The sequence below is a fragment of the Equus asinus genome, chromosome 4 (assembly GCF_041296235.1).
Source record: "Equus asinus isolate D_3611 breed Donkey chromosome 4, EquAss-T2T_v2, whole genome shotgun sequence".
Taxonomy (NCBI): Eukaryota; Metazoa; Chordata; class Mammalia; order Perissodactyla; family Equidae; genus Equus; species Equus asinus.
Genome location: NC_091793.1, coordinates 67,867,314 through 67,882,791, shown reverse-complemented (window position 1 = coordinate 67,882,791; position 15,478 = coordinate 67,867,314). Strand labels below are relative to the sequence as shown.

Here is a 15,478-nt window from a genome sequence, read left to right as displayed (position 1 = left end):
GAGGTATGAACAATACAAACTAACAAACAGCACAACATTCCCCTAAGTCCTCTGGCTCTGGAACATGTGACATTCACAGAGGTTGTCTCTCCAGCTCTGGGTCACCCAGAGCAGTGCAGCCTCATCTACTCACTTGCAGCTTGGGCTTGGCTAGAAAGACCCCATCACGGTGCCCATGGCGTGCAACCGTCCAGCTGCACAGGGCCCCCACAGGCAGAAGGGCCCCATACTTGGTTGTTGTTCCTGTCTTGAATTTCTTGACAATTAATCATTATTAATAATTCTTAACAAGGGGCCCTGCATTTTCATTTATATTGGGTCCCATAAATTACGTAGCTGCTCTGGTACTGCCTGACTCAGAAGAGGAGTTCAATTCACAGTAGCAACTTGTCAGCTGTGGGGGCAGCCAACACACCAGGTGGCTTAGGGACAGAACTAACAACTAGTTAGAAAACAGACTAGTTTTCATCCTTGGGAAGGAAGGATTTGACCCCACACTACTCCCTCAAAAACAAAAACAAAGTGGTGATTGCAATTCCATTTGAAAGATGGAATAATTAAGCCAATTAAGCCTAATTTCCGCTGGTTCTATTTCCCCAGAGGGGGAAGCCATCGAGTGCTCACTTAGGGAGACACTAGGCGGTAGTGCTGTTAGTTCCAGCCACGCAAGGAGGGTTGGGTTAGGAGGCAGCGCACAGCAACCACTTCCAGCATAAAGGAAGAAGCACAAGGAGGCACACTCACATCAAGGAGTCAGTCACCCTAAGTAGAAAACGCAGGACATGAACGAAGGTCAACACCCAGGGTCAACCAAAAATTCAGTGAGGAGAAGCACTTCCGTGTGTGTGTTTTACAGAAAAACTGAGCATCTAAGAGTTGCTTTTTTAAAAATTAGAGACTTTTTTAAGAAGTAACAAACCACTTCTAAATTCTTTTTTCTGGTTAGGACAATTCTTCACAGGAAACCAAAACTCTTATTCTAACACTTAAAGAAGTAAAACTGCTATGACTGCTTTCAATTCTTTAGTTTATCTAAAGATTTCAATAAATGGTGGGGGCACGAAGTGCAGACACTCCCCCCAGCTGCTGCAAATGCCCCAAACACCCCAACCCCCCAAGGAAGGCAGAGCCAGGGCTCCCTGTTACACCCGCAATTCCAGAGAGGAATTTCAAAGGTCAGGTCTCTAGCACCATCAGGAAACTTGGCTAACAACTTGAGAGAGAAAAGCCCCTGACACTGGAAATCTAGGGCCAAAAACAGCAAACTCAATCAGGTAAAAGTCAACCAAGTTAATCGCAATGAAGCCATTCAAATTAGCTTTTCTTTCCAATGGTTCTATAAAACAGACACTTTAGACAGGGTCCCATTCATTACCTGCCATATTCCAAAAGTGTAGCATGGATTCGAGATTCTTCATCAAGCAGCTCCTCTGCTCCCTGCTGCCGTTTGTATTTCCAACGGGGCTTGTAAACATCCTAAGAAGTGGAGGAGACAGGGCAGTTACTGCGTGTGAGAAGGCTCTCCTCCTGAGCTGGCTGCCAGATGCGTCCAGTCAGGCAGGGAGCGAGTCCTTCCCCATCACGGCGAGCGCGCAGCTCTCCTGCGGGTCCACAGGGTGCACTCAGGGTCACTGCCTTCAAGGAGTCTGCTCCTTTGACTTCCGTACAGGTAGAAGTATTTCCACCCAATCTATTGTGTGCCAACTTTGTTTCAACTTGGCGGGTTTTTTTGGTCCTATGACATTTTCATATTTTATGTAGTCAAAGTTATTAATCATTTTATATCTTACTTCCTATCCTAGGGATTGTGAAAAAAATTCTGGTATCTTACTTTTGTAATTTATATTTAGCTCTTTCATCCATCCAGGTTTTCTTTTTTTTGGTACAGTGAAAGGTAGGGATATTTTTTCCTGAATGGAAAATTAAGAATCCCAGCATTATCACTCTAATAGTCATTCTTCCCTGATTCGAAATGGCATGCATATTTAACATAGGCCAATATTATCCTCTTCAATTGCTCTTGCTTTATGAGTCTCTATCATGTCTCCACTGTCCTTTTTCAAATTTCCTGACTATTCTTACACATTTTCTCTTCCAAATGAATCACAGTATCAGCTTGTCAAGTTCATTATGGAAAACTATTGTTTTGATTAGTATCACCTCAAATTTATAGGTTTCTTCGGGAAGAACCAAGATCTTTATAATATTGAGTGTTGCACTGAGAAACAAGGTTTCTCTCTCTATTCAAATCTTTTTTGTTCCTCAATAAAATTTTCCAGAAAAAATACAAATTTTGCACAGTCACTACATATCCAGACCTTTCCAACACCCAGAGTGGCAAACCAGTTCAACAATCACAGACATATATATGTTAACCCAGAATCCTTAAAAAAAAGTCCTGAAATGGCAAAGGAGATGTCAATTCTTAGGCTCTAATACAAGAAAAGGAGAGTGGATACAAATCCTTCAGAGATACATATCTTTTTTTGTAAAAGTGTTTCAAGGTTTATCCTCAAAAAGATGTATGAAAACATAAAATGCACTATAAATTTTCACTGACTTTTTAAATTACTAGAGTGTGATTTAGTTATAAATGCAGAAGAAAATATAGATCTATTTTGTGTAGGACACCTTCTGAAACTATATCTCTCTCTATATATATCTACATATACATGTCTTTTATATATATATATCTTTTCTCTTTCTCTCTCTCCCTGTCTTCTAAAGAAAGCATACGGCATGTACCAGGTGCTCAATTAATGTTGGTCTTCACCTCCAGATAACCTGGTGTGTCATTCTACCCCAAATAAATGTCCTAGTTGACTGCCAAGCTAGCAGTCAAATAATACCTTAGTAATATTTTCTCAAGGCTCTGGGTACAAATAGGCAGCTGTTTACACAACCAAGGTATTCCATTTGTTTCTGGACCTTTTCTTCTCCACCACCAGAGTTCAACACATCTAATCTTTACCCGGAGAACACCAAGACAAGTGTTAATGTTAGGCTTCTCCAGATAGTGGCATTTTTATTCTAATTAGAATTGTTCCCCCCTTGAGAATTCTAGTTAATTTTATTATTTTACTTTTTATTATGAAAAGTTTCAAACATACAGAAAAACATTTGTTCTACAACACATACTACAGAATCTCAACAATTTTGTAGAAAAGGAATGGAAAAGAGTCCGGGATGATGCTGAAGGTTGTTCTTATAATTGCTGCCAGAAACATTCCCTAGTTTGCTGCTAGTGTCTACATGAATAGGAAACTATGAAAAACATAAAACAAATTTATAGGGAAAGGAAAATATAATTTACCCATATGATGTCACTTACTGTGTATGGTTTCATTTCCACTGAGCTCGACTACTGTAGTAGTACCGTATAATTGAGCTTAACTATTATCTTCCTTAGTTACCACAGTCAATGACCTGAGACAGGAAACTGGATTCTTCCAAAGAAGACTGACTCCAAAACGAGAGCATACTGAAACCAACAGCTACAAAGACCTTCTATTCTGGCAAACAATGACAACGTTGGCCTTTATGTAATCACTCCTTATACTTTAAAGCACCTCACCTTTTGCATTTTATAATTACTCTATGAAGTACAGGCAAGGCAGATGCTGTTACCTCCACGTTACTACTGAACAAGCAGAGATTAAATAATTTGTCCAGGATCTCTAGAATAGTATCCAGCGTAGCCCTAGGTACCCTGGCTGCCAGTCCCAAGGTTTTTCCACTACACTAACTTGCCTCTGGTGGGCATTCTAGTCCCCCACCAGCCATTTCCGCTGAGCCCCCTCACAAGACTCACTACACAAGGTGAGGCTGCCACATGGATCTTTACAATGGTTTGCTTAGGGACCTAAATGTTATAGAGGTTTCCAGGCCAAGTGTAAAAAGAACTACTGCCGAGTCACCCTTCGCAGCAATAGGAGTCAGGAACACTGATGTCTAGTCCCATCTCTGCCACTAACTAGCTCTATGACCTTGGGAAAGGCAGTTCCTCTCATTGGGCCTATTTCTTCATCTGTAAAATGAAGGTTGGACTAACAGATCTTGAAGGATACTCCCAGTCTCTCATTCTTCATGTTCTTTTAATCCTGCAAAGATACTGATGTGGTAACATAATTCCATCAATAATTTAAAGTCTGTGATTAATTAAAAAAATGCTTTACACTTGATTGTGTTTTTAGAAAAGAAACAGAATCAACTTATCTTTTGCCATTGATAGTGGGAGCAATAGTAATGGCAATCATTTATTGAATGCTGGGTATGTGCCAGGTATATACTGCTCTATATGTGCTGCTCATTTGATCCTCACATCTACGAGGGTAGCTATCCTTGTTTTCCTTGTACAGATGATGAAACAGGCACAGAGAGGTTAAACAGCTTGCCCGTGGGGACAAAGGTGGTAAATGATAGAGGCAGGATCACTCCAGAACTGGGACTCTGCAAGGTGTTTGATACCCCAACTTTGACCACACGTCATGTTGTGTTCTGATCATTTGTCTCAGTAGATGCTAAAGGACACATGCATGGGATTAAAGAATTAAGGGGAGTCCTTTGTAAAGCAGAGATTCTTGCACTGTGAGAGTCACACATCTCTATTTAGCAGGTTCACCGGTGAGAGCAACTGCTCTGAATCACATCCAAACACCAGGGTGAGGGAGTAGCAGAGCACAGCGCCACGGCAGTGTCTGCAGCAAAGCCCTGACTGCTGCCCCTCACAACTCCTTTATGACCTAAAGGAGCAGGCAGTGAAACAGTCACTACCAACTTGGCATCCTACACTCCAAAGCTCCAGTGGGCCAGACCACACCCCACCCGGCAGGAAGCCACACTCCTGGGTTGCCTCCACTGACCTTAACAGCTCACTGTCACAGGGCTCAACAGGCAAACCCATAACAGACACGCCTCAGCCCGTGAGCCCCGTGAACAAACTGGCTTCCACCTAAAGGGGCTCCACAGATGTTTCCACCACCAAGGGCAAAGTCCTGAAAGATCCCATGAGAAACAGTTATAACTGAGACAAATACATTTGTTTGCTTTTTCATTCTCACATTAATAACACAACAACAAACAGAACAAAGCCCCTGGGTACTGAGCAAAGGAAATGATGAGAGATGGACGGACGGCGATCATTTCTGAAGAGAGGAACATGTCTATAGACAGGAAAGTTAGCTGGGGAGGCAGACTTCTCCAGACACCCCAAGCCTTAATTCTTTGCTCTTCTCTTTTACATGAGCCCTGTAGGCATGTCTTCTGCTCTGAGGTCCAGCACAAGTCCCGCCTCGGGTCTCCTTGAGTCTGTACCAAGCAGTATAACTTAGTAAATAAGAATCAGGTCACTGCATTATATATATGAGCCACAGATGGCTTCTGCATGTTGGCTCCTAGGTTTATTTCTTCACAGCAGTCTGAGACCTGTTGGCTCAAAAGCCTGCCAGTGCCAAACTCAAATTTTTACACAGCCAATTGTCTTAAACATGCCCCAAATAAGCAGACTCTTAGCCACTTACGGTCTGGGTACATTGCATACTCTGTGAAACTGCACCTAGCACGTGCTAACCATGCAGGATAAGTCCTGGGGCTATAAAGAACCCAAGCCCTTCAGACACCTCTAACCCAGAGACTTCCCTTTGTGCTGCTGAGCAACATCACCTAGACACTGAAACTTCCTCTGTGATGCCCCCTGGGGGGGGGTCCCTTCTTCCCTTCCCCTTCTGGATGGTGGCCCCTGTGCCTAAGCCTCTGGATGGCCACACATTGTGAGAGACTCCCTCACCGCACATGCAAACCTGTCAAAGCACAGCCCAAATAAAGCTTGTGTGCGCTACTGCCACCTTGTGGTCCCCAAACCCCGAATCTCTTACTGGAATGTCCCTGCTTTTACTCCAGCTCCTGGAATGTGGTCTGGCACACAGTGAGTGCTCAATTACTATTACTGAATGGTTGTCTGGCCCCGTGGCCGAAAAGTTAAGTTCGCGTGCTCTGCTTCGGTGGCCCAGGTTTTGCTGGTTCGGGTCTTGGGCGCGGCCCTAGCACTGCTCATCAAGCCGTGCTGAGGCAGCGTCCCACACAGCAGAGCCAGAATGACCTACCACTAGAATGTACAACTATGTACTGAGGGGCTTTGCCGAGAAGAAGAAGAAGAAGAAAAGACTGGTAACAGATGTTAGCTCAGATGTCAATCTTAAAACATATATATTATTGAATGAATACATGGGGTCAGACAGATAAGGTTTTAGTCCCTGCTCCAATACTCACTACCTGTCTGATTTAGGGCGAGTTATTTTAACCTCTGGTTTTCTATCTGTAAAACAGGTATAAGTAAAGTTATTGTGAGGATTAATCAATCAATATATTTAACGGTATCTGACAAATAATAAAGGATAAGACATATATTTTTTGCATATTTTTATCAGACATTTGCTGAATGAAGAGGCCCTCCTCACAGAATGCCCTATGGAAGAACACAGTGGAGTAGTAATTTTAAATGACCTGGTTTCTTTCCAGTAAGTTCAGCAATGCATTTCCTTTCAACTAGACTGGAAGCTCTAAAAAGTCTTGTTTTTTCCTGTCCCCTCTATTCTCATACACAATTCTAAACATTACCAAAAAATGCTCAATAAATAATAAATGAATATATCTTTTGGGGTTTTGGGTCAAAATTCACAGGTACTCTCTACTCAAGGTTAAGAGAGAGTAATAGACTTCGCTGCACAGGACAGAGACTTCATGAACATGGAAGGCTGACAGCTCAAAAAGGAGGAAGTAAGCTATACAGCAGCACACTGAGACAAATGAGCGATTATTATGATGATGCAAAAGTGGAAGGTGGTAAGGGGAGGCTTGTCCTGGGTGGCAACAATTTCATTTTCTTACGTCCTTTGAAAAATACCACCTCTTATGAAGCAAGCCTTCTGCAAAGCAGCTAGCCATTCTGTGAAAAGGAGGTATGGAGAGGACAAGAAAGTAATGTGAAAATTAATAAACAGAAACTTCATTTACAATGGAGTCAGGAGGCCAGAAGAGGAAGCTCTCATGCCCTATAATGATGGCAAAGCCCAAGTGAATAAGACCAGCTCTTCTTGCCCAGCAAAAGCTCAGCCAGTGAGAGACTGTCACAACTCAGCCCATGGAAGCCAGTACACTGTGAACTCTCAATTCCTCCAATAGACTCTTTGTTTACAACAGCCCTCCCCACTTCCTCTTGTCCTCTATGAACGAGTTCCTCCTCCCTTTGTTGCTCTGAACTTGCAAGGGGCTCACTATGGTTGTGGATCCTGAATTGCAATTCTCTGTTGATCCTGAATCATTTCATTGGAACTGTGCTGTTCAGCCTTCGGCCCCATTCCTTTGGAACTGGGCTGTTCAAGTGGAACTGGGCTGTTTAGCCTTTGGATTAGGATGTTCCACTGGAACTGTGCTTTTGGCCTTCAAGCTGACCCCCGCCACTCCCCACCCTCCACACCCCGGATTAAGCTGTTCTCTTAGAATTGTGCTGGTATTAAACCTGCAGGCTGTTTAGGCTGTTTGAACACATTTTGAGGCCCCCTGTGTTGCACAGGGACCCTGGCTGATTTTATATTTAAAAACCATAGTTCTGAGCCAGCCCTGATGACCTAGTGGTTAAAGTTCAGCGCTCACCACTTCAGCGGCCTGGGTTCACTTCCCAGTTGCACAACCACACCATCTGTCTGTCAGTTGCCATGCTGTGGTGGCGGCTCACACAGAAGAACCAGAAAGACTTACAACTAGAGTATACAACTATATACTGGGACTCTGGGGAGGGAAAAAGGAGGAATATTGGCAACAGATGTTAGCTCAGGGTGAATCTTCCCCTGCCAAAAAAATAATAATTCAAAGATAATCAAGTTTAAAAAAAAAATTAAAAGAAACTAAAACGTAAGATTGCCCTCATACGCCATATTTAAAAACAGTAACACTGACAACAACAAAAAAAACATAGTCCTCACTCATTCACGTCTCTAACTAAACAGATCAACTTAACCAAAGGTAATTTAGAACACCAATGGCAATTATAGGGAACTTTTGAACTCTCCAAACTTACTTTTTTAAAAACCAAATCAGACAACCATAACTCCATAATTTCCAAAACTGAATGCAATACCTATTTTGAATGGTATTTTGAGGCTTCCAAACATTATCACAAGGCTAAAATTGCCTCTTTGCAAAATAAAAATTTAAGATTAAATGAGGCAAACAAATGATTAAAGAAAGATAAAATGGCTTCCCAAACTTGACATTCCTCTTTCCCGGCTTCTTTGTCTCAGGCTCTGCCAAGGGCCAAGCATGGAAATTTGTCCAGGACTTCCAAGCAATAAACAACATTGTTATCCCTTGACATCCTGTTGTTCCTAACCTTCATATGCTACTAACACCCATTCTCAGTGGAAGTAAATCCTTTATGTAACTGATTTGTGCACTGTGTTCTTAGTGTCTTCTGGTTGATGAAGCTAGCTGGTACCTTTTTGCCTTTACTTGGGAAGGAAAACAATTCACCTGTACAGTAACACCTCAGGATTTTACTGAGAGTCCCCATTTCTCACGAAGCCTGAAAGCTGATCTGGACGATAGAAAGTTCCCTAGGGGTTCTACTTTGCTGCAATATGTGGGCCATCTGCTTCTTTGCTCATCTTCCCTTGCCTCCTCACAGGAAGACAGCATCCAATCACTAAAGCTTTTAGCCTTTAAGGGACACAAGTCACTAATGAAAAATTGTAGTTTGCCCAAACCCAGGTTCAATATTTAGGGCATCTGATATCCGAACAAGGGCCACACCTAGATCCAGATAGGCTTCATAGTGTCCTGTTTCCAAAACCCAAAACTAAGCACCAACTGTGAGGTTTTCTTGGGTTAGTTGGCTACTGCCAAAATTGGATTCCAAATTTCTCTCTTATGGCCAAACCTCTGTATGTTTTACTAAAGAAAAACCCCAACCCAATTTTATGAGACGACTAGGATGACATAGGCTTTAAGGCGTAAAGGAGAGTTTAACGAACCCACCTGCCCTTGGACATCCCAACTATCAGATTCCCTTTTTCCTTTTTGTATATGAATAGAAAGGGAATGCCCCTGGGGTACTCACATGAAGACAGAGAGACCACCATGGACCCATAGGGTATTATAGCCAGCAAGTGGACCTTGTAGCAAGGGGATATCCCCTTGTCCTAGAACCAAAACTGCCACTGCCCTTTAGGTCAAGGCCACCAAGGAAACTGTGGGATCCCCTTCAACTATCTTTGTACCTCATGCAGTAGAAGCCCTCCTGAATTCTCACCACATTCAACATACTTCAGCCAGCTGCCTCATCTCCTATGAAATCCTTTTGGTAACTGCTTCTCATGTAACTCTATCACGTTGTAATAAACGTAACCTGCTACTCTTCTCCCCTCCAGTACCAACAAAGCCCCTCGTGACAATTTAACACCGCCAGATCACCTCCTGACCCCTCATGACGATCTCAGGAAACTCCCCCAAGTAACATCAACTTCTCATGGTTCACTGCTGGTTCTTATTTAAAAGGCGACAATGGCCAACACTGTGCTAGGTATGCTATTGCAACTCCTTTTGATATTGTTGAGGCAGCACCTTTACCTATGGCTTCTTCAGCCCAACAGGTCTAATTATAGGCTATAACACAGGCTTGTACTTTAGCCACGGGCAAAACTGCCAACATTTATACTAATAGTAGACACACTTTCAGAGTAAGCTTACGATTTTGGAATGTTGTGAAAGAAATGGGGCTTGCCTACTTAAAAATGGCCCCTACATTCAGAAATTATTAGATGCTATACTTTTACCTGCTCTTTAGCTATTATCAAGATACCGGGGCATTCTAAACTTGAATCTCTGGAAGCAAAAGAAAATCACCTTGCTGAAACTTCCACAAGGAATACTGCCCTTAAAGGAACCAACAGCAGCCAAGCCTTTGTCATGATCCAAAGGGATATTTCCCCAAACGATAACTTAGCAAAACTGGCTAGACAAGCCTAACAGTTGGCCTCAGAAGAGGAAAAAGAGTGGAAATTCAACAGTTGTTGGTTTGATAAGAGAAGAGAAAGCTCTGCTTCAAACTAAATACCAACCCAGTCCTACCACGGACTCCAGAATTCCCCCTCCTAAAGAGTGTACATGCATTTAACCACTTGTCTATTGACAAAGTGATAGCATTCATGAATCAATATTGGTGGGGAAATAGAAACAAGGCCACAAGAAATGCATACCTCACTTGTTCCACTGGTCCAAAATATAATCCAGGGAAGCCTGTTTGTATTGTTCCCAGACATTTTAAATGGTCTAACGAACCAGTCGAGGTTTGGCAAATGAATTTCATCCAACTTCCCCTGTCTCATGGATATAAATTTGTTTAATCATGGTCTGTGTTTTCTCACTGCACTGAAGCCTTCCTTTGCAGACAGGCTAATGCCTCTTCTGTAGCTAAGATCCTTTTGGAAAGGAGATCCCACCTGCGGAACTCCTCTGGAACTTCATGATGATCGAGGAACCCCTTTTACCTGTCAGGTACTTTGCAACACGGTAAAGGTCTAACAGATGCTAACAAAATTAAGCACGTTCTGGTAGAGCAATCTTTTCACGGTGTGCTCCAGCGAGACCAAGACCTTAAGCATCACACCTTGCACCCTGGAGATTCCATCTATTAGAAAAGACACCTCCAGAAGGACTCTCTTCAACCTCACTGGAAAGGCCCCTATCAGGTACTGCTAACTAACCCTTCCTCCACAAAACTCTTGGAATAGACTCTTGGATTCATGTGACACATCTAAAGAAACCACCAAACCCTGACCAGACCTGCACATCATCTGGTGACTTGAAAGGAAAGATTTCCTGGAATTGAAGCAGATGACATCTGATGAGACAGCTTTCCCAAGATGTCCAGACGAGGCCTGCTGGGAGCTTGTCTGCCAAACATCTGATGCTGACGTAACGCTTCAGATGACCTCCAATGCCTATGATCTCGATAAGATATGGACTTAAGGAAGAAAAAAACCACCCTGAGAGTTCTCCCTCCGATTCCTCCTTGTTACTTGAATGTGACCTCAATAGGTTTCCAGTCTGTGCACTTTCCCTCTGATGTGGGACATGACACCCAGGAAAATTCCTTAGCACCAGGAATAAAGGCCGATAAAATCAGGAAAACCTCTCAATCAGTGATGCTTTCAGAGAAAGGTCTTGATCAAAAGAGAAAAATGTGAAAATTAATAAATAGAAACCTCATTTAAAATGGAGTCAGGAGACCAGAAGGGGAAGCTCTCACACCCTACAACAATGGTCCAGCCCACGTGGAAGAAGAAAGACTTCCTCTTCTTGTCCAGCCAATGAGAGACTGTCACAGCCAGTGAGAGAGTGTCACAACTCAGCCAATGAAAAGCCAGTACACTTTGAACTCTGAGTTCCTCCAATGGACTCTTTGTTTACATTAGCCCTCCCCACATCCTCTTCCCCTCTATGAAAGAGTTTCTCCTCCCCTTGTTGCTTGGACCTTGCAAGTGCCTCACCATGTTTGCAGATGCCTAACTGCAATTCTCTGTTGATCCCGAATAAACTCATTTTTGCTGGAGAAATAACTGGCTGTCTATTATTTAAAGTCAACACCAACACATTTCAAAGAAAAAAGCAGAAGTACTGGGAATAATCCCCAGGAGAAAGAAAAATAAGGCCTAGACAAAGAGAACATCCCAGGTGATGAGCTCAAAAGTTAAAGTTCACAACAGCCTTTCAGCCTGGTAATCTGGCAAGAGGTCCTAATAGCTTTAGGCATAACCTCTGACCCACTTCCACTTCATGGAATGTATCCTAAGTAAATAATTAAAGATAAAAGAAAAAATTTAGCCATGAGGATGTCCTACATAATAGCCAAAAGAAAAGAAAAAGGATACAAACTAAGCTAGTTAATTAGTACCACACAATGAATGCTCTACAGCCACTAAAAATGATCACAGCCACTACAGCTATGGAGGTATATTTACTGGCATGGAAAGGTATCTTCAATTACATTGTTAAGCAAAATGAGCAAACAACAAAACAGAATATACACTATAATACCATTTTTTCCGCTCTCTAATTCTCTATATTGATAGCTGTAACTCTGTATTTCATGCTTGGAATAGAAGTGATTATTCCTGGCTGGTGGTATCATGGGTGATTCAGTCTTTGTACTTTTCCTCCAATTTCTAGTTTTTTATCATTATTACTAGAGTGCCAGTACAAAAGAAAAACAAGCTTTTTTAAAACAAAAAGTCATGCACCAAAAAAAAAGCCTGGGCTACATAACCAAGCATGAACGCAAAGACTGGAATAGTCCTATAAGGATGGCTAAAGATAAGAATAAGTTAAATATTTTGAAAAACATTAAAATGTTTAATATTGATTTTTTTTAAAGAGGTCATATCTAAACAAGAGTAAGTAAAAGCCTACTGGTTGAAGCACAACAGTATCACGCTAATAGATGAAAAAAGAAGACAACACAACAATCTCCACTTAGCATCTATTGTCCAGCTGGACAAGGGGTCTTCAAATAGGAAAAGTCACAGGAATTGGCCCCACAAGGAACCGAAGTGGTGGTGGGAGAGCACCCAACCACTCTGGATGCGTCTGAGTCTCTGGGACCCAGAGGAATAATTGCCCAGAGTGTGGAAATGTCAAGAACATTACTACAAAATTGGGGCCAGCAATACGTGAGAAATCAGAGACCAGGTGAAGAGGGAGAAAACTGGAAAAAGCACCAACATCTGTTATATTTGAGGAGTCAGATATAAAATCAAACTCTGGCTGCCTCTTCCTAGCTCTGCAACTATGTAGGCATTTTACTAACCTTTCTGAGCTTCAACTTACTGATTTCTAAAATGAAAATAATAACATATAACTCCCTGAGTGTTGGTGAGGAGTCAATGAAATAACATGTGTAAAATGCCTAATTAGGTGCCATGCTCCTCGGAGGCCGTCAGTCAATAAATAGCAGCTACATACATTTGTTTTTTTTTGAGGAAGATTAGCCCTCAGCTAACTGCTGCCAATCCTCCTCTTTTTGCTGAGGAAGATTGGCCCTGAGCTAACATCTGTGCCCATCTTCCTCTACTTTATATGTGGGACGCCTACCACAGCATGGCTTGCCAAGTGGTGCTATGTCCGCACTCAGGATCCAAACCAGCGAACCCTAGGCCGCCAAAGCACAACATGCGAACTTAACTGCTGCGCCACCAGGCCGGCCCCTAAATACATATTTTATTAGAGGCTGGGTCTAGAAACCAGGCACCTATATTAAAATGTTTGGCCACATTTTAATCCTCAATTTACCATTCATAATTTAAATTTGAGATTCCAGATTTGTCAATAAGGAGCAAGTTACAAACACTGATGAGGCATCTGAAGGGCTGTACTGGGAAAAGGCTAGAAGGAGAAGAAAACTCCCTTCAGGGCCTGAGACTGGTGAAGAGCCACAACCCCTGGTCATCTAGGAAAGATTTCATTACCTTTACTAAGGGAAGGATTTTCCTTGGGGACAGTGACAACAAATAACAAACAGCAAGCTGCTCCACTTCTTACACTGATTCACAAGAATAAGCCAGGGACACGCAGTGCAGCCCTGGAGTCTCTTGCAAGCTTCTGGGACTCTTATTTCCAGGCTGCAAGGAAGCACTCGCAAAAGCGAGGGGCAGGAGGGATGGAGGTTAACAGCAATGCAGATCAGTTAAGAAACCTAAGAAGACAGTATCCGGAAGTGAGAAGTATTTTCAGTAGACAGGGAAAGAAGAAAACAAAGCCCAAAGGCCAGGTCTGGCCTTCCATAAAAATTCTTTATCATTCCTGCTACAAATGTACTGACAGACAATTGAGGAGTAAGTTCACACATAAAAAGAGAAAAAAACTATGCAATTTGAACTATTATCAAAGACACTTGCAAATATTTTTCCACTTTTGTTTTTCTTGATATTATTTTCTCATTAGCTGCAAACACCGTTTTCTCTAGAAGCTCACAGCATAGTGGTTACAAGAGTTTGCGTGCAGTCTCCACCATCACCAATGTGACGTTGGACAACATACATAAGCTATCTGTGCTTTAGTCTCCTCATCTGTAAAAAAAAAAAAAAAAAAAAAAATACTCCTTTTTCCTAGGGTTGCTGTGAGGCTAGATGAGTTATATATAAATGCTTAGAACAACGTCTGGGCACCAGATTTTTGTCTTTGTCTCCTTAAATTCTACACAGTTACATTACCAAGCAGAAGATTTTCTTTAAAAACTCCATTACAAATGAGAAGAAGAAATAATGTGTCTCTAGAGGCCTGAAATGTCTGATGGGTACAGAGAGGCCAGTCCCAGTTCCACTGATAGGATGACCGACAGCTATGCTGGCCTTCTATTCTCGCTGATAAGGCTGAAAACCGTAATGTTTTCCCACTCACCACGCACAGCTCAGAGTGAGATTTACACAGGAAGATATTCAATTAAGCATTCATTTAAAAAGTTTACTTTTATTTTCTGTTTTTGAATAGGTGATACACAGACTTGGTATAAAATTCAAATACTACGAGGTTTATAGGGAAAAGAGAATTTCCCTTCCTCTCCTGCCCCAGCTCCCAATTCCCTGTATCAGAGCTAATGCTGTCATCTGATTCTCGTATCTTTCCAGAAATGAAGCATCATTTAAAGGAAGAGAAAGCAACAGCATATCCAACCAAGTGGTTATTATTTATAATGACAAACGCTGTTAGGAGGAGTCTTTAATAGCATACAAAAGACTCTATACTGGGGGGCCGGCCCGGTGGCACAGCAGTTAAGTTTGCATGTTCCACTTCGGTGGCCTGGGGTTTGCTGGTTCAGATCCTGGTTGAGGACACGGCACCTCTTGGCAAGCCACGTTGTGCTAGGTGTCCCACATATAAAGGAGAGGAAGATGGGCACAGATGTTAGCTCAGGGCCAGTCTTCCTCAGCAAAAAGAGGAGGATTGACAGCAGAGGTTAGCTCAGGGCTAATCTTCCTCAAAAGAAAAAAACAAAAACAAAAAACTCCATATTGGTAAGTGAAAAACACTACAAAACTATATTTAAAGCATAATTCTATAAAAATGCACATTAAAAATATGAAAGAAACATGTCCAACCATCAGAAATGGCTGCTTCAGTCTTGTGAAATTAAGCTTGAGTTTCTTCCCTTGTAGCTGTCAACCTTTTCTAAAAAAACACTTTAAGGATATTCTAAACTGAACACCTATTTCATAACCAGGAAAAAAAATTACTCTGCTGTCATAGCATGTCCTCTTCTTTTTGTTACTTAATACTGCCACCAAACTTACAATTGTATCTGGCTTCACAGCCTAACTATCTTAAAGGTTTTCCACTCTTCCTATTTCCAAAATGGAACAGGGGAAAAAATACGCATGACAACTATAAAGCGACAAAGACTTTTTTTGTTTTAAACAAGCACTTTATGTCT

General features: G+C 42.0%; 1 protein-coding gene across 16 annotated transcripts in view; it reads right to left on the bottom strand.

Moving 5' to 3' along the window:
• Nucleotides 1-15,478, bottom strand: part of LOC106829139 (coiled-coil domain-containing protein 93-like) — a 154,007-nt gene that overhangs the window by 48,705 nt on the left and 89,824 nt on the right. For all 16 annotated transcript variants that reach the window (XM_070507406.1, XM_070507405.1, XM_070507404.1 and 13 more), the window contains one exon: nt 1,376-1,476. In XM_070507406.1, coding sequence (XP_070363507.1) covers nt 1,376-1,476 — 101 coding nt within the window. The remainder of the gene's footprint in view (nt 1-1,375; nt 1,477-15,478) is intronic.